At 43.0% G+C, this 18,535-nt stretch overlaps 1 protein-coding gene across 4 annotated transcripts in view; it reads right to left on the reverse strand.

The window, feature by feature from the left end:
* The window catches only part of shroom2a (shroom family member 2a), a 129,729-nt gene extending 113,369 nt beyond the window's left edge, over positions 1-16,360 (reverse strand). For all 4 annotated transcript variants that reach the window (XM_079506531.1, XM_079506533.1, XM_079506532.1 and 1 more), the window contains exons 1-2: positions 15,983-16,360; positions 7,883-8,129 (exon numbers count right to left, since the gene is read on the reverse strand). In XM_079506531.1, coding sequence (XP_079362657.1) covers positions 7,883-8,107 — 225 coding nt within the window. In that variant the 5' untranslated portion in view covers positions 8,108-8,129; positions 15,983-16,360. The remainder of the gene's footprint in view (positions 1-7,882; positions 8,130-15,982) is intronic.
* Between the last annotated feature and the right edge of the window lie 2,175 nt (positions 16,361-18,535).

Consider the following 18,535-nt stretch of genomic DNA (forward strand, 5'->3'; position numbering starts at 1 on the left):
ACTGGTCTAACCAATGACCAATTAGTCTAAACCAAAAACTGTCTAAACTAAGTACTGCACCCCCCTCCCCCAGACCAGAAAGAAATGCACATGCCTCTCCTCTCCTTTCCATGCCATGCCAGAAGGCAGCATTCAGGAGAATTGCTTTTTCCCCCGAAGTCTCCTGAACTTGAACACAGTATGTTGCGTTGAACAAATTTGTTCAAGAAATAAATCCATGTCGTTACACCTGCATCTCCACTAGCTATAGAGTGCTGTGGTTGCGCCCCGAAAATAGCAGATCTACAAGCTCTCAACGCGTCGCGCTGCGACGCGTTGAGAGCTTGTAGATCTGCTATTTTTTGTTCAAAAGTGCCCTCTTACAGGATTTCAGCCCCTGCCTCTCTAAAGGTGGCCTTACACTAGCCGATAATCGGGCATTTGAAATCTGACAGCACCACACACTACAGGATAATCGGAGCGGGGCCGAGCAAATATCAAACATTCTTGATGTTGATCGGGCCGATCCCGATCGCGCGCGGGGGGTGCCCGATTGAGTCGGGCACCCCCCGAGCGTCAAAAATGCCCGATTATCGGCTAGTGTAAGGCCACCTTTACACACTCTGCACGTCTCTTCAAACCCAAACAGAACTTTCAACATCAGGACAGGTTGGGGGAAAAAAGGCCATGAGAAAGATGAGACAGAGACACACCATCACACAATGGAGTATACATTAAATTAGGCCTATTTAACACACAGTTTGCCAAATGTTCCTACACAGTAAACCATGAGCCACAACAACACACTGACTCACCATGCCGTTCCACAAACATAATGAGCACTAATGTGCACTAATGTGCACTAATGTGCCGTCTATGGAACTAAACTAACTAAACAGCAGCCCCGGGGGGTCTTTTGTGAAACTATGAAGCCGGCTACAAATGTGTGGTATTTAACCTAATGCACCAAGAATCCACGCATCTGTGTCACCTTATAGCTTTTAACCACTTATTTTAAAATGTAGCTGTTGACAAATAGCATATAAGCTCATAGCACGGCACAGAGTGCACAGAGTGCCGTGCTACAACCTTGTAGATCTGCTATTTTTGAAAAATCATGAAAACGTGTGCAAATCTTTGAATATATAGTTACTCTTTCACAGCAAACATTTTTAACTCATATCTTTGCTTCTGGGGGGAGGTCCCTGGAACAACACCTTTTCAGATGAGGGTCCGCAGCCAAATACAGATAATTCTGGGGGTCCTTGAGACATGAAATAGTTTGAGAACCACTGACATAGAAACATAGTTTTTTTCAGAAAACTGTTAGAATTTACAAGACATTTACAAGTCTCCTATAGCTACAAATATGAGATGAGACCCTAGCAGGCAAAACAGTTGATTAACATCTTACCAAACCGATGCAAATGAGTCCAGCTGGTTCCTTGGACGGCAGGAGTAACAATGACACATATTCTGACAATACAAATACAAGCCTGGAATAAACTGCAGTGCAGTTAGTTTAGGGATAAATGGCTTTCGGAATTCAGCAAACGATCGAGGGCCTTTTTTCTGTTTCCAATCTCACGGCTTAACGAGACTTAAAACATGGCAAGAATTCTACCTATTTGGATCACATGCTCCCTCAACGAAACCTGCAGTCAGTCAGTCAGAGGGGTTGGGAAGGGTTCATATCTCCACGGGGCTCGGCTGGGTGCTAAAGTGGCGTTTTTAAGCCTTCTTCCCCGGTTTCACCCGTCCTCCCGCGTGTTGGACTTTGAATGTGTTTGGGTCAACAATACAGATACGAGAGAGAGAGAGAGAGAGAGAGAGAGAGAGAGAGAGAGAGAGAGAGAGCAAGGCGGTGGTTTTTCTGCCCCACCAAAATAACGACCAAGGTCTTTTGAAGTCAATCATTAAACCGTCAACAGAAAGACTGAAGTTACAATTTAGGGCATTTAGCAGACGCTCTTAACCCATTTAGACCCGACGTCAAAATTAAAAAACAAATGTCTTCTAATCTAAATCATGACAGTTTTCTGAAATACCTATGTTTCTATATCAGTGGTGCTCAATATTTCATGTCAAAGATTACCCCGAAAATTATATTTAATTGGGCCCCATCTGAAAATATGTTGTTCCAGGGACCCCCCCAGAAGCAAAGATTTGAGTTAAAAACGTTGGCTCTGAAACAATATATATTCAAAGTTTTGCGCCACATTTTCACAATAAAAAAAAAAATAGCAGATCTACAAGCTAACGTCTGTCTAACAGTAGAATATGTGTACAATGAAGCAAGTGTACACTATGAATATAGAATGCTACGTCTACACAATATGCTATGAACATTACATGAGTTTATCCTTTGCGTACGCCTGCAAGGCTGCAAGGTCGTCGGGGGCAAGTTACAGTGTGGCTTTCACAGTATTAGCCACATTAAGCCTCATATACTTCCGCTGTGCGACAAATAGGATGTATATCTTATCGCTTTGAAGTGCTATAAAAAAAAGAAATACTTGAATAGTTTCCCTGTGTGTGTGTGTGTGTGTGTGTGTGTGTGTGTGTGTGTGTGTGGACCTGGGTTCATGATGTGCAAATGCCGACATTTTTAGGCAGGAGAAGAGGTCGCACGCCAATGTTAATGAGGTGCTAAAAGGCGATGATGAACAACGAAAAAGAGGAAAAAGGCTGAACACTGATAGCCTCACGATGCTGGAAGATTATGAACAGAAACCTGTAAGGTCTTCTTCGTTTCCCTGAAGAAGACCTTACAGGTGGAAACGGTTTCTGTTAATAAACTTCCAGCATCGTGGCTATGAGTGTTCAGCCTTTTTCTTCTTTGTCGTTGTTCAATGCAGACATTTTTACCATTGAGCCAATAGAGCCTGCCTGCTCGCTCGCTCAGGGAATACTTTGAATCTTGACCTTGGGGTCAAACTTTGTGTCAGGTCCTGTGTCTATAGTTGAGACATGGTGCGTTCACACGGACAGATGCAAAGATACAGTCTACCATTCATTGTCAATGGAAGCCAGCGACGTGAAGATGCAAAGATGCAGTCTACCATTCATTGTCAATGTAAGCCAGCGACGTGAAGATGCAAAGATACAGTCTACCATTCATTGTCAATGTAAGCCAGCGACGTGAAGATGCAAAGATACAGTCTACCATTCATTGTCAATGTAAGCCAGCGACGTGAAGATGCAAAGATACAGTCTACCATTCATTGTCAATGTAAGCCAGCGACGTGAAGATGCAAAGATGCATCCAAACGTTTGTAGCTGCTGCAAAAGATACAAAGCTACAAATAAGATGAACTGGCTTCAACTTCAGACACAAAGACACAAAGCGACAAATGTGCTGTGAATCTTTGTATCTTTGCATCTGCCTGTGTGAACACCGCATAAGATATGCACATGCGGGGCACCCCCTGGCCTAGCGGTCCAGGCGCATGTCACATATATAGGCTCTAACAGCCTAACAGCATGTCGCGTGTTCGAGTCACGTTTATGACGACCTTTTGCTGCGTGTCTCTCCCCTTCTCTCTCTCTCTCTCCTGTCCATCTTCACTTGATCAATATCATCAATAAAAGGCAGAAGATATAAAAAGATATGCACATGGCCACAGCTGCTGGAAAATGTACAACATTTTTATACATTTAAGGATTTTTGTATGCTTGTTTTATTTTCTATTTTCTACATTTGTTTGTATGTGGATTTTTTTTTTTTTGTAAAAACATATATTTTTTAACCCATTCTTGGCGGGAACACATTTTGGTGTTTTAAGCATTATGTTATACTTTAGCTATTGAAAAATAGCAGATATACAAGCTCATAGCTACGCGCTTGTAGGTCTGCTATTTTTGAAAAATCGTTCAAATGTGCCTCAAATCTTTCAGAAAATTGTCCTCCTTCCTTCAATAATATAAAAATGGACGCCGGAGATTTTTTTTGGAAAATGTGCCCAAGAGGCACTCTTACCTCACTGCAACCAGCTGGTGGTAGCCCATGTCACATGCGCACACGCACACGCACACACACACAAACACCCACCCACCCACCCACACACACACACAGCCAGTGGAACTACATGTAGAGCATGGTGGGAAGTCATATTGTGTGTGTGTGTGTGTGTGTGTGTGTGTGTGTGTGTGTGTGTGTGTGTGTGTGTGTGTGTGTGTGTGTGTGTGTGTGTGTGTGTGTGTGTGTGTGTGTGTGTGTGTGTGTGTGTGTGTGTGTTCCACAAACAAACCTAATGATTGTAGGAAGGAACTGCTCTGAATGTTTTATGTGTGAGTGTGACTCTTCCACCTCACAATGTGCCACGCAGACACACACAGCCCAAAGCGCACGGAGCCACTTCCGTACATGGCGATGGAACACGGCTCGTTTCTAGACTGCCGTGACTTGTTGGTTTATATTATTATGAACCAACAAGTCACAACAGTCTAGAAAGGGAACGTCATTTAGTTAACCCATTTAGACCCGAGGACGATTCTACAAACTACAAATGTCTTCTAAATCCCTACAGTTTTCTGAAAAAACCTATAATGAATTGCATTTTTATAGCGCTTTTCTACATTGGGAGGTGAAGCGGCGAACAGTCGATGCCAGCGTCCTCACTTCCCACATTCACACACCGACGGAGGCGAGCTCACACCGACCGACTCATTGGAGGCAACGTAGGGTTCAGTGTCTTGCCCAAGGACACTTCGACATGTGGACAGGAGGAGCCGGGATTCGAACCGCCGACCCATGGATCATTGGACGACCTGCTCTACCTCCTGAGCTACAGCCACCTATGTTTCTATGTCAGTCGTTGTCAAACAATTTCATGTCAAAGACCCCCAAAAATATATGTAATTGTTGGCCACCGACCCCCATCTGAAAATATGTAGTTCCAGGGACCCCCCCCCCCCCCCCCCCCACACACACACACACACACACACACACCCCCAGAAGCAAAGATTTGAGTTGAAAACGTTCACTGTGAAAGAATATAATTCTTAACGAGACTTAAAACATGGCAGGAATTCTACCTATTTGGATCACATGCTCTCTCAACGAAATCTGCAGCCAGTCAGGGGTGAAAAATACATAGCAGATCTACAAGCTCGTAGCGCGGCACTCGGTGCCGCGCTACGAGCTTGTATATCTGCTATTTTGCAATAGCTAAAGCACAACATAATGCTAAAAACACCAAAAGTTGGGTTGGCGCCCAGAAGGGTTAAGGATAACGGGGTGGTTAAGATAAGATAATGGTGAAATGTTGACATTTGGGTAGTTTTTTTTCCAACTGGGGAATTATATATAGGTCAAGCCGTTGTGTGGATTACACGGTCAAGCTCAGACAGAATTTCATTAATCAAAAGCTGGACACATTTTAGGAATCTATAGAGCTACACAGGGAATCGTGAATTAATGAAGTTACATTATTTACACCATGGCTTCCACTGCAGATTCATGATGGCATTTTCTTTGTTAATTTACCTCAGTTATAAGTGAACGAAATGTAAACCCAAGAAGACGGCGTCCATTTGGTTACATTTATTTGTACACTTTCAGTGCTGTAAATAGGTTTAAATGTAATGAGTCCCGGGATGCAGGGATGGTCTTTTAGAATGAGTCCCAGGGACATTTTATGAGTCCCACTTCAACGATGTTAGGAGGAGCCATTTTTTACAAATTGCAGCATTTAACTCCCATTTAATTTTATATGATTATAATGGTTATATTCATGTAGAAAACAGAAGAAGAAATGATTATTATAACTAAAGCTAGCAAAATAAACTAGAATAAAGAACAGTACAGTAGTACAGTAGTGCATCCCGTAGATGCAGAGGTCAGTGTTTTATTGCGTCCCTTAACTATAAACTGTGTTTTGGGATGCAAAATGCCCCCTATTTTAATCTCTGCACATTTAGAGTTACACGTGGATAAAATTAAGTGTGGTGATTTCACTGTGTAGCTAGCAGACAAAGGCTTATGCTAGAGAGTGGTATTAAGTAACACATGTGTTGTAGAACGAGGTATATCTCTTCACAAATCAACAATCTTTTTCACAATTCATGAACAATAACAACAGCAATTAATATAATTTTTAAATGAATCGTGTCATCTTCACGACTCACAGTGGGGATATTAACGGGTGTCATTTAATGAAAGGCTTATGCTAAGCTGTGAGCACAGAGCTTATTTACTGCATAGATAGAAAACCTTTTGGGTAAACATGCGTCGTAAATCTGGGGAGGCAAACCCATCACAGTCTGCTCACTGTGAGCCACCGTTGGGGTTGTTGTTGTTCTGACAAGTTGATAGTAAACATTGGTAGTTGGGGGTTGGGGGGGGGGGGGGGGGGGGGGTGGTTTAGTTATGCGGGAACGCCTACTGAGTGGCAAAAAAAACTACTTCCTGGCCTTGACAGCCCATACATCCAAACAGAAAAGACCTATCTGATTGCATTAAATTATGTTAAACGACATCAAACTCACTGTTTTGTTTGTTTGATTTGGGGGGGGGGGGGGGGGGGGGCAGCGGACTGACCTCATGCTTCCTATGCTTCCATTCCGACCAGTTCCTTTCCCCACCATCAGGCGCCCCGGCTGGCCAGGGGGAGGCAGTATAGAGACCAGGATTACTGCATGTTTTTGTGAGGGTATACCTACCCTAGGGGTCAAACTCACTTTGCCACTCACTTTATGCATACCCTCTATATCATTATCAAATTTCTGTTTCTGGGTCACTGGCTGAGAAGTTTGGTGAACTTTCTGCTGTATCTTACCTTGGTAGTGAGCAGGGGCAGGGCCGTGCAGAGAGTGTTAGAGGGGCAGGGGCTGAAATCGCAGATCTGCAAGCTCTCAACGTGTCGCACTGCGATGCGTTGAGAGCTTGTAGATCAGCTATTTTCGGGGCGCACCCCAGCACTCTGTATCTACTGGAGATGCAGGTGTAACGACATGGACTTCTAAACAAATTTGTTCCAACGCAAAATTCTACGTTCAAGTTCAGGAGACTGAATGCTGCCTTCCTTCCGGTATGTGGCATGGAAAGGAGAGGAGGGCATTTGCATTTCTTTCACCATGTGGTAAATGCTGCATTCATGGTCTGGAGAGGGCAGTTGTTTTATAGACGGGTAAAAGGGCAGGGGCTGAAGCCCCCTTTGATGTCTATGTGTGCACGTGCCTGAGCAGGGCCTCGCGGTGCTCTGGGTCTGTCTAATAGAAGAGTTACGACATTGAGGGGGCAGAAACCCAGCGCTGTTCATGCAGCCTGAACTGGGACAGGCTGGAGTTGGAAATACATTGTTTATAATATAAACAAGAGCTATTTTAGGCATGTGTGCAACATGCCAACTGTTTTAAAGTATCGTACAGTAACAACTAAAGTCTCTGTAATGTTTATGTGTATAAATGTGTATGTTTATTACTAAAAAACTATCTAGAATAAAGGGATTTAAGATCATTAAAGCTGGGCTGTTGCCTGAGTCCAATGCATTTCTGCCTACTTCCGGTCCAGGACTATTTTTCCCCATGTGTTGTCGCCATTCTCAATAGAAGTCTATGTAGGAGACTGTATTGGACTAGCCTCGGAAACCCAGACGTTTTTATTCTGGAACCGAGTCCACTTCAATTCGGCATAGAGTAGCGCAAACGTTGATCACTCTCTGCTGATTTCTGATCGTCTGCACCTGTTAAATTGACGCACACACTCCTCTCTCTCTCTGTCGCTCTAATTAATTAGTCTCATGTCATGCAGCTGCGTCTAGATTCTCCCGGCGGATCCTGCCGGGAGCTGCCTAAGCCATAGAAAGCATAGGTGGACCCCAGGCTACCATTGGACTGAATCCCCATGAAGTGAACGGAGTTCTGCGTAACTCTGTCTTAACTCTATGGCTCTGCATCTTACCTTGGTGATGAGGAGGGGCTCGCGGTGCTCACGGCCTCCTCGCAGGGTGAAACCCCAGGGCGCTCCCCCAGACAGCAGCACGTCCACCAGCCAGCAGGGGGCGTCCTCCTCCTCCTCCACTCCCTGCGTCATGGAGCTGTGCGTCATCACGTGCTGCTGCCAGAAGCCTTGTTCCTCCGCCTGCTCCTGGTTCCTCCAGACTCCTCCTCCTCCGGGGTGGTCCATGGTGGCACCGCCTCCGCTGCCGCTGGGAGAGAGGGAGAGTTACAGAGAAAACATTCAGTATTTGATAGGGCCGGGACTTTAACGCGTTAATTGAGATTAATTAACTACAGAAAAATTAACGCGTTAAAAAAATTAACGCATTTAATCGCACCTTTTTTTTCCACCGCGGAACGTTTCTCACTGGGTGCGTTTCTAGTAGTACTGAATAGGCTGCGGCACGCGAGCAGCAGCAGCAGCAGCAGCAGCAGTTGTTCACTAGGCTACAGCTCCGTCAGAAAGCCCAAACCCAAATGAATCGAATGAAGAAGCCGCTTATATCGCTTTTGCTCCATGGATGGGACATTTAGATGTAAAAGCTATCGGATGGACGCGTGGATAGCGACATGGCTGTGTGCAATGTCAGAAGGAAAGGATCCATTTATGAGCAACGTTAGCTTCTATGCTAGGCTTGCTAGCTGCTTCAGTTTAACATGTCTCACAGACCACCGGAGACGCGGTGATTTCACCACAGCACGAAGCTGTCAAGCTGTCCTCGATGCGAAACATACTGAAGTAGCAAGCGTGGGTCAGCCCCAACCTCATGTGAAATGTTACCCCCATAATAAAGTTGTTCTCATGCCCCGCCATGTAAAGCACATTTGAGTATTCATATACACACTGAAGACACTATATAGGCACTTGCTGCTCTTGTTTATCTGTTGGGATAAAAAAGTTGTATTGCTTAAAGGGGAATACCACTCATTTTCAACATTTTTCTATGGAGTTGTGTGCACTGGAAATAATAAAGTCCCCCCATTATGTGTTGCCTATAGAACTGGAGGTCTGAAAAAAACAGTAACATTATGAAGTACATTTTTGTGATGTCACTGAGATGTACTTCATAATGTTACTGATTTTTTTCAGACCTCCAGTTCTAGGCAGAATGGGGGGGACTTTATTATATCCACAACAACTCTAAGGTATATTAATGACAGTAAAATGTTGAAAATGAGTGGAATCCCGTAGTCACTATTCACTGGAATACCAAAAAACATTTAAAAAAAAAGGTTTCTCACTGTTCTCGGGTTGAATATTGATATGCGATTAAAATGCGATTAATCGAGATTAATTAACTACAAAGCCTCTGATTAATTAGATTAATTTTTTTAATCGAGTCCCAGCTCTAGTATTTGACCTTGTAAATGATTGAACGATTGTTTTTTTGCTTTTTTGGAAACACCATAGTAAACTACTTTTTGTTTGGTTCTGTTGATTCATCAATAAAAGGTCAATAAACGTGTTAATGACAGGAAAGTTTCATGGCGATCTCACCATTCGTTTTCTTGGATACACTGTGTGCAATTGGTCATTTTGGCCTATGGGTGGCGCTATGAGTAGCCATCATAGCCATGAGGGGTGGCGGTGGCTCAGGGGTAGAGTGGCTGGATGGTAACCGCAAGGTTGCCAGTTCGAACCCGGGCTCCCCCAGAGTTAGTGTTCAAGTGTCCTTGAGCAAGACACTGAACCCCTAATTGGTCCTGATGTGCAGGTTGGTGCCTTGCATGGTTTCTGCCGCCATCAGTGTATGAATGTGTGTGTGAATGGGTGAATTGATGCACAATCTATGTAAAGCACCTTGGATAAAGGCACTACATAAATGCACTATTTACCATCATTAGGGTGCATCCTTCTAGTTCAGGATAATGGCGGTGCACAGAAAATCCCATGGCAATCCAAATATTAGTTTTTGAGATATCGTGTTTGGGACCAAAAGACTGGATGGACATGCAGACACCAGCACCGTTAAATTGTGATTTCTACGTATTAGTTGCTCGCTTGGTGTCGTGCTTCGAAAAGAGCTGATCTACAAGCTCACAACACATCAAACTGCTGCCCAAACGGCTTGACGTTTTAGCCTCACTGCTCACAACTGTTTAAAGATATGCATATAGTTTGTCAACAAAGCTATGTGTGTCCTTGACATGGATTTAGTTCCCAGTCGGTTAATCTCATTTTGGGCGCTTGTTTAAGAACAGAGGAGATTGTGATGAAATGTGTCATCCATGTTGTTTTTCCCAACTCAACGGTAAGCATTGTTTATAGAACAACTGTGCACTGTCACAAGTTCACAACACACACTACAAATCAAATCAAATAGTTGTATCCTATCTTTGTGGGGAAATAACCACCATGTTGGCTGGTGAGTTTGTCTACTCAGCTTGCAAGCCATGTTTTTCCACATACCAGTAAATGGATATCATCTGGAGTTTCTTTACTGTACTTTTATATGAACCTTTCCTAATCGACCACAGTTCTCTCAGTCTTCCAGGTATTTGGTGGCACAGTGAGTGGCTCAGTGGTTTGGTTTGTGCTGTTGCTTCGCAGCAAGAAGGTCCTGCGTTTGAACCCGACTGGGTCTTTTTTCGTGTGGAACATGTTCTCTCCTCGGTGCGTTTGAACCCGACCGGGCCTTTCTGTGTGGAACATGTTCTCTCCTCGGTGCGTTTGAACCCGACCGGGCCTTTCTGTGTGGAACATGTTCTCTCCTCGGTGTGTTTGAACCCGACCGGGCCTTTCTGTGTGGAACATGTTCTCTCCTCGGTGCGTTTGAACCCGACTGGGCCTTTCTGTGTGGAACATGTTCTCTCCTCGGTGCGTTTGAACCCGACCGGGCCTTTCTGTGTGGAACATGTTCTCTCCTCGGTGCGTTTGAACCCGACTGGGCCTTTCTGTGTGGAACATGTTCTCTCCTCGTTGTGTTTGAACCCGACTGGACCTTTCTGTGTGGAACATGTTCTCTCCTTGTTGTGTTTGAACCCGACCGGGCCTTTCTGTGTGGAACATGTTCTCTCCTCGTTGTCTTTGAACCCGACTGGGCCTTTCTGTGTGGAACATGTTCTCTCCTTGTTGTGTTTGAACCCGACCGGGCCTTTCTGTGTGGAACATGTTCTCTCCTCGTTGTCTTTGAACCCGACTGGACCTTTCTGTGTGGAACATGTTCTCTCCTTGTTGTGTTTGAACCCGACTGGACCTTTCTGTGTGGAACATGTTCTCTCCTCGGTGCGTTTGAACCCGACTGGACCTTTCTGTGTGGAACATGTTCTCTCCTCGGTGTGTTTGAACCCGACTGGGCCATTCTGTGTGTGGAGCATGTTCTCTCCTCGTTGCGTTTGAACCCGACCGGGCCTTTCTGTGTGGAACATGTTCTCTCCTCGGTGTGTTTGAACCCGACTGTACCTTTCTGTGTGGAACATGTTCTCTCCTCGTTGTGTTTGAACCCGACTGGGCCTTTCTGTGTGGAACATGTTCTCTCCTCGGTGCGTTTGAACCCGACTGGGCCTTTCTGTGTGGAACATGTTCTCTCCTCGGTGCGTTTGAACCCGACTGGACCTTTCTGTGTGGAACATGTTCTATCCTCATTCACGACGTGTGGATTCCTCCCACACCAAAAGACGCGCATGTTAGAAACATATTCTCTCTCTCTCTGTCGGGTGGAAATGTCCAAAACTGTTATTTTTCAGGATTAAAAAATACAAAATAAATAAAAAGTATCAGAGACAAGCTCAAAACGTTCAGAGCTTGTGGTTCTGATACTTTTGCGTGACACTGTAGTGTGATCAAGTAGGGCATTCATTTACAAAAAAACACATTAATAATATATGGAGATAAGGGGAGCTATCTCCTGCCACTGCTATTGAGTAAAGCAGTGGTCCTAGAGCCCACTGCATTATTTCCCCTACCATAAGCCCTCAATGAATTTAATTTATTTTTTTGTGCTAATTCACTTATTTCCATCGCTCAAAAATCATTATTGTTTTGTATATATCCTCTCTTCATAATGTAAACAGTATCCCAAGCGGCACACACGGCACACTATTCTCCTTTAACCCATTCTGACCTGAGATCAGATTCTACAAATGTCTTCTACATCCTGACAGTTTTCATTCTGACCTGAGATCAGATTCTAAAAATGTCTTCTACATCCTGACAGTTTTCTGAAAAAAAGCTATGTTTCTATGTCAGTCGTTCTTCGATTTTTCAAAAATAGCAGACCTACAAGCTCGTAGCGCGCCACTCAGTGGCGCGCTACGAGCTTGTAGATCTGCTATTTTTCAATAGCTAAAGCATAACATAATGCTAACACCAAAAGGGGTTACCGCCCAAAATGGGTTAAGAGAATAGTGCCAAGCATAAGCGTTAACTGTATTTCCCGTATTTGTCGTAATAATGGTTTGAATACGAGATTCCCAATAAACAACTAGAAGCCACTATAGAAATCAAGTGCTTACACAGGTTGTCACAGACCAGTGGATGTTGTGACAGTGATGTCAGTCAGAGACAAATGGTTCTTTTCCATGGCGTAGTATCAGCTCTCTAGAGGCCACAGCTGACAGCTCTATATACCGGCTGTTTGAGCTTTTCCAATCAGGTCAAAGTACCTGATGATACCAGATACTTTCACACAACCCTGATGTCCAGGTTCCAATTGGGCTGAGGCGGTACCAAAACGGAAACGTGTAAGGCCTCACTCACACTGTTGCAACATGCATACAACATTTGTCTTGTACGTGTTTAACCCATTTTGACCTGACATCAGATTCTAAAAATGTCTTCTACATCCTGACAGTTTTCTGAAAAAGCTATGTTTCTATGTCAGTCGTTCTTAGTTTTTTCAAAAATAGCAGACCTACAAGCTCGTAGCGCGCCACTCGGTGGCGCGCTATGAGCTTGTAGATCTGCTATTTTTCAATAGCTAAAGCATAACATAATGCTAACACCAAAAGGGGTTCCCGCCCAAAATGGGTTAATGGCCGCCCCAATGCATTTCCAATGGAAGTCACATGGTTTGACAAAACATTTGTTTGATGCGGGGGAGGGGGGCACAAAACAGCCATCAAACAAAAATGTTTTGTCAAACCATGTGACTTCCATTGGAAATGCATTGGGGGCGGCCATTAAACACGGACAAGACATGTTGCAACAGTGTGAGTGAGGCTTAAAACGTCTGAACTTCATAGTATCTATATTAGCATCTGCATGTTTTGCATTGTTCCCGGGGAGGGGACAATGCAAAGAAATCAAATCACAGTCAAATACGGTGGTGGGTCATTCATATTATGACGGGGTGATTTTACGGTCAGTTAGTACAATGGGTCTTTCCTAGATCAAAAGAATAATGCATTGAGCAGGACTACAGCCGTAACACTGAGAATTGGGGTGTAGTTTGGGGTCCCAGAGATAACTAATTGTATGGAATGGGGGTCCGTGGCCTAATGCTTATGAACCTGCGGGTTCATAAGCATTAGGCCTAAAGGTTCTGAACTGACCACAACAACTACAGACCAAGACTCAGCAGAAAACATGTGGTGCTGTGGTCTCAAGTCTCTCAACTAACTGACCACAACAACTACAGACCAAAAGACCCAGCAGAAAACGTGTGGTCTGATTGAAGTGAAAAGGCTCATTCATATTATAAACACAGCCCTAAAGATAAAGGATCTTCAAAGGGTGCTAGTGTACTGTATGTATGACACAATAGCCCACTACTTGATAAGTAAGTAGCCTAGGCTCTGAGCTGATCAAACATTACATGAAAACACAATGTTGTTCTTGTAATGTTTGATCAGGTTATCCTTGCATGAGGAGGACAGCAGCACAAACTACCAAGACCACACAGACAGGCGTCGGTATCAAACTAATAGATGTGATGTGTATATATATATATATATATATATATATCATTAATTTTAATAAATACACTGTTGCTTTGGGCGGTCCACAGTCTTATCAAAGAAAGGTCCCAAATAGAAAACAAATACATTGTTTTTAAAGACGTAAAGTATTACACTAGTATACTTTTCTTAGTCGTTTTGTGCCAAGGAACCCCACACACACACACACACACACACACACACACACACACACACACACACACACACACACACACACACACACACACACACACACACACACACACACACACACACACACACACACACACACACACACACACACACACACACACACACACACACACACACACAGTGAGGTGAAGATGAAGATGAAGCAGCCGATCTAAATACCTTTTTAAATTAAAAACTCTAAATCATTGTGGTGTGAAACCATATCTGCATTTAAAGAGAAATATGAAAACAACATCTCTCTTTAACTCATTCTGGGTGGGAACCCCTTTTGGTGTTAGCATTATGTTATACTTTAGCTATTGAAAAATAGCAGATCTACAAGCTCATAGCGCGCCACCGAGTGGCGCGCTACGAGCTTGTAGGTCTGCTATTTTTGAAAAATCGAAGAACGACTGACATAGAAACATAGCTTTTTCAGAAAACTGTCAGGATGTAGAAGACATTTTTAGAATCTGATCTCAGGTCAAAATGGGTTAAGTACTACTGTATAAAGTGTACAGTTTGTACCAAACAGTCCTAGTACAACAACTACAACTCTGTTCACAGATATGTTTAAACAACATTAGTCAACATTAGCAGCAGCGTGTGAAAGTCAAACAATACACTCTCCTTGAGTCCTTAGGCAAGAAAGCAGTGAATTAAGCATGGAAGCTGTGTGTGTGTGTGTGTGTGTGTGTGTGTGTGTGTGTGTGTGTGTGTGTGTGTGTGTGTGTGTGTGTGTGTGTGTGTGTGTGTGTGATCAAAGGTAGGCCTACATTGTTATTCAGTGTGATGATGTGATCACTGTTGTTGGGGACAAAAAGAACAGTGTTGCTCTTCTGTACTTTTACTCAAAGTACATTTTGAATTCGGGACTTTTACTTGTAACATAATAGCTCTGGTCCAGATAGCCTTAAGGACTTCTCCTTAAGTCAGACATGCGAGTATCTTCCTAGCCTAAAATGTAGACTCTTGTAGAAGTATATTTATCGATTCTGACAAATGTCAGAATGGATAAATACATCTAGGAGTCTAAACTTTTTAGGCTATAGTATCTTCCATCACAGGAAGCCTCCCTACAATTTACAATTTAGGCATTTAGCAGACGCTCTTAATCCAGAGCGACTTACATTAAGCAATAACAAAAAAGCATGGCATACATCACATATATTAAAAGTAGTTATCATGAAACATGTGTAAGCTAAGAACGTAACAGTGGAGTATCTATGTAAACTATACATACTATACTATATTATACATAATACATGTGTACTATAAAGTGCTATGACTACATAAAATGCAATTCTAGTGCTGTCTACATAACAAGCTATAAGTCTGTTTAAAATACTATCTAAGTCCACATAAAGTGCTATCTAAGGGGCTAGGCTATATCAACAAATAGGCAGACAGACAAACAAAAAGCTATATTCTGCTCCATATCCACCAGTAGAAAACTATTATAGTCCTGCTGCCCATAAACACCTGCTGGAACGAAGCCTGCAGCAGAATGATGACTTTATGCAGCAGGAATTGAAACACCATATTTGAGGAGAACTTTCTTGAAGTAAGTAAGAAACCTCCTCCCCTCCACCATATCATCGACTCCTGTCTGGCTTTGTCAACATTTGGACAAACGTTGTTTTTGTTTTTTTTTACTTTAAAAGGAAAAACAAAAAACTTCGGTAGCGATGTGTGAAAACATACTGAGGAAGGTGGGATTTTTGCTATACTAGCCTATATACTAACTAGGCTACATATAAGTCACATAAGTGCTATTGTATCCATTCGTAACTTTAGAGTTTACAATGGTTGTAACTTGTTGTAACCAAATCCATTTGGCATTTGTAATGTCTCATGATCACGACCAAGAGTTAAACACCGGTATATCATTATTACTTTTAAGGTCCATGGTGTTCTTATAGTGGTATATATCCATCAAACTCACAGTTAAAACACACATATAATAATAATATAATAATAATAATAGTCTTACCTGGGAGTGAACAAACAGTAGTGAGTGTGTGTTGTGTTGTCCTGGTGTTCGATGGTAGTAGTAGTAGGTAGGTATACACGACGGTCACACAATTATGACTCATCCTATTCTTCCTACATGTTTAGAACGATGAAATAAAGTCACACACATATATCCCTTCTGTTGTTGTCACTTCAGTGTAACAAACTAAACACCCAGTCCGTCCGTGCGTGTGTGTTGTGTTGTGTTGTGTTGTTGTGTGTGTGCATGGATCTCTCGGGAGTGTGTGTGTTGTGTGTGTTCCTCCCCAGTGGTGTAAAGCAGGCAGTTAGCAGTGGGAGCTAACTATAACGTTAACATCCACCTCCTACTGCATCATGGTGTAGTTTTCACTGTGTGTTTCTATGGAGGATCATGGATGATGGCGATCAACAGGTAGAACAGCCTCTGTAGAAGGACTCGCAGCGCCATCTGCTGTTTGCTTGGCAGTGGTGGGGGGGGGGAAAGTACTCAATTGTTTTACTTTAAGTAAAAGTGCCAATACTGCCAATTTAAGAAGAACTTCGTTACAAGTAAAAGTACGGAATTGAAAATGTACTTGAGTAAAAGTACAAAAGTAAAGGCAAGAAAATGTACTTAAAGTACTAAAAGTAAAAGTACTCATATTGCAGAAGACCATTTCACAAGTTCAAAATGTGTACAAAATCTATTGAATCTATGATCTACAAGCTCAATTTTCGATTTTCAAATGGCCGAAATGTATAGGGTGGTTAATGTATGTTTAAAGTACAAATACCTCAAAATCCAAAATGAAATGATTACTATATTTACCCAGGGTATCTGGGCTAAGCTCAAGAACTTGTTTCCAGCCAGGACCTGCTCATAGAACATTTCATGGTAGTGGTTCAATGCCTTGTTCAAGGGCACTTCAGCGGTGGTAATTTTAACGTGTCGGACCGCTGATTCGAACTGGCGACCTTCCGGTAATCAAGACCGCTCCGCTATCCGTTCGGCCACCGCTGCCACTGTGACTCACTCACTCACTCACCCAGTTCGTTTTGGTTGGGTGGTTGGCCCCTTGGCCCCAGAGTAATCTAGTAAGAGAGTGGCGACACGCTTAAATTGATCTCGCCGCAAAGCGGGTGCTATATGGGCTATAGTTCCAAACATTGGAACTATCCCATTGAGATAGAATGAGCACTTCCGCATTCCATTGTTACAATGGGAGTCAACGCTATATTGGCCCCAGATCAGTGGTTCTCAATCTCAACCATTGATTGATTGATTGAAATATTTATTAACAGTTTGCAGAATTACAGTACATTTCAAGCACAAACTCAATACAAAGGCTGTTAACTGTGAGTGGACGACCCAATTAAGCATTACACTTGTTTACAAGAGGGTCCACCTTGTTCAATTCATCAACACATTTAGAGACGTACAAATAGACACTTCTATACGAACGAACGAACGAAGCCTACACAAATGGACAAGCTGCACATGGTACCAACATCAATAAATACACTTAATACAGCATGGAATTGTGGACAAAATCTTAACAACATATTCTTTAGTCTTGTATCTGCGAGGCCAAATGTCAGCACGGACTGAATAACGGGCCTTGATGTAAAAAGGGTTTAAACCCCCTGCTCTATGCAGTGGTTCCCAAGGTGGTCCTAGGGGTCCTTGAGGGAGTTCCAGGGGGTCCCCATGCTAAATGATGAGTTAATTGGAACCAAATGGACCCTTATGGGTCGTAACTCTGAGAGTGTGCAAAATGGACCCCAACAGGTCCATTTGGTTCCATTTGTAAACTCTCAGAGTTAAAATTAACATTGATTTTACAATATCAACTGGTGTCCCAGAGATAGAAATGCCATTAAATGGGGGAGCGTAGCCTAATTCAGGTCAAACTGGGGGCCCTTGAAATGAAAATGGTTGAAAATCAGAGCCGTAGAAACCTTCTCTTGTGGGGGTCCGGGGGGTAATGGGTATCATTTTGGGGGTCCTTGACATGAAAACGTTTGGCAACCACTGCTCTAATGTATCTTGTATGACATAAGTTTAGAACTTAGTGGTGGGGTAGGACTGACACCTACTGGTCGACGAGAGGTGTTGCATGACAATGACATTCAGAGTCTCATTCTCTTTCCCAGCCAGCTCTCCTTTCACCCATTTAGAGCTGAGGCCGATTAAAAAAAAAACACAATTTTAAATCCTAACAGTTTTCTGAAAAACCTATGTTTCTATTTCATGTCAAGGACCCCCAGAATTATCTTTATTTGGCCGCGGACCCCCATCGGAAAATATCTAGTTCCAGGGACCCTAAGCCTAGAAGCAAATATATGAGTTAAAAACGTTCGCATCTTTAAATCAACACCACAAGTTGTTCCTATATGTAGTAAAGACAGAAAGATCACATATTTTACAGGACTTTATTCTAGTTTGACATTTTGCACCGTTCCCGAAAATAGTGGATTTACAAGCCCACATTGACTCGCCATGTGGTAACATATTGTGAGCTTGTAGATCGACTATTTTTAGGCGATCAATATAGGTGTTTTCCAGGCCGTA

This window comes from Electrona antarctica (assembly GCF_951216825.1).
Source record: "Electrona antarctica genome assembly, chromosome: 7".
In the NCBI taxonomy this organism is placed as follows: Eukaryota; Metazoa; Chordata; class Actinopteri; order Myctophiformes; family Myctophidae; genus Electrona; species Electrona antarctica.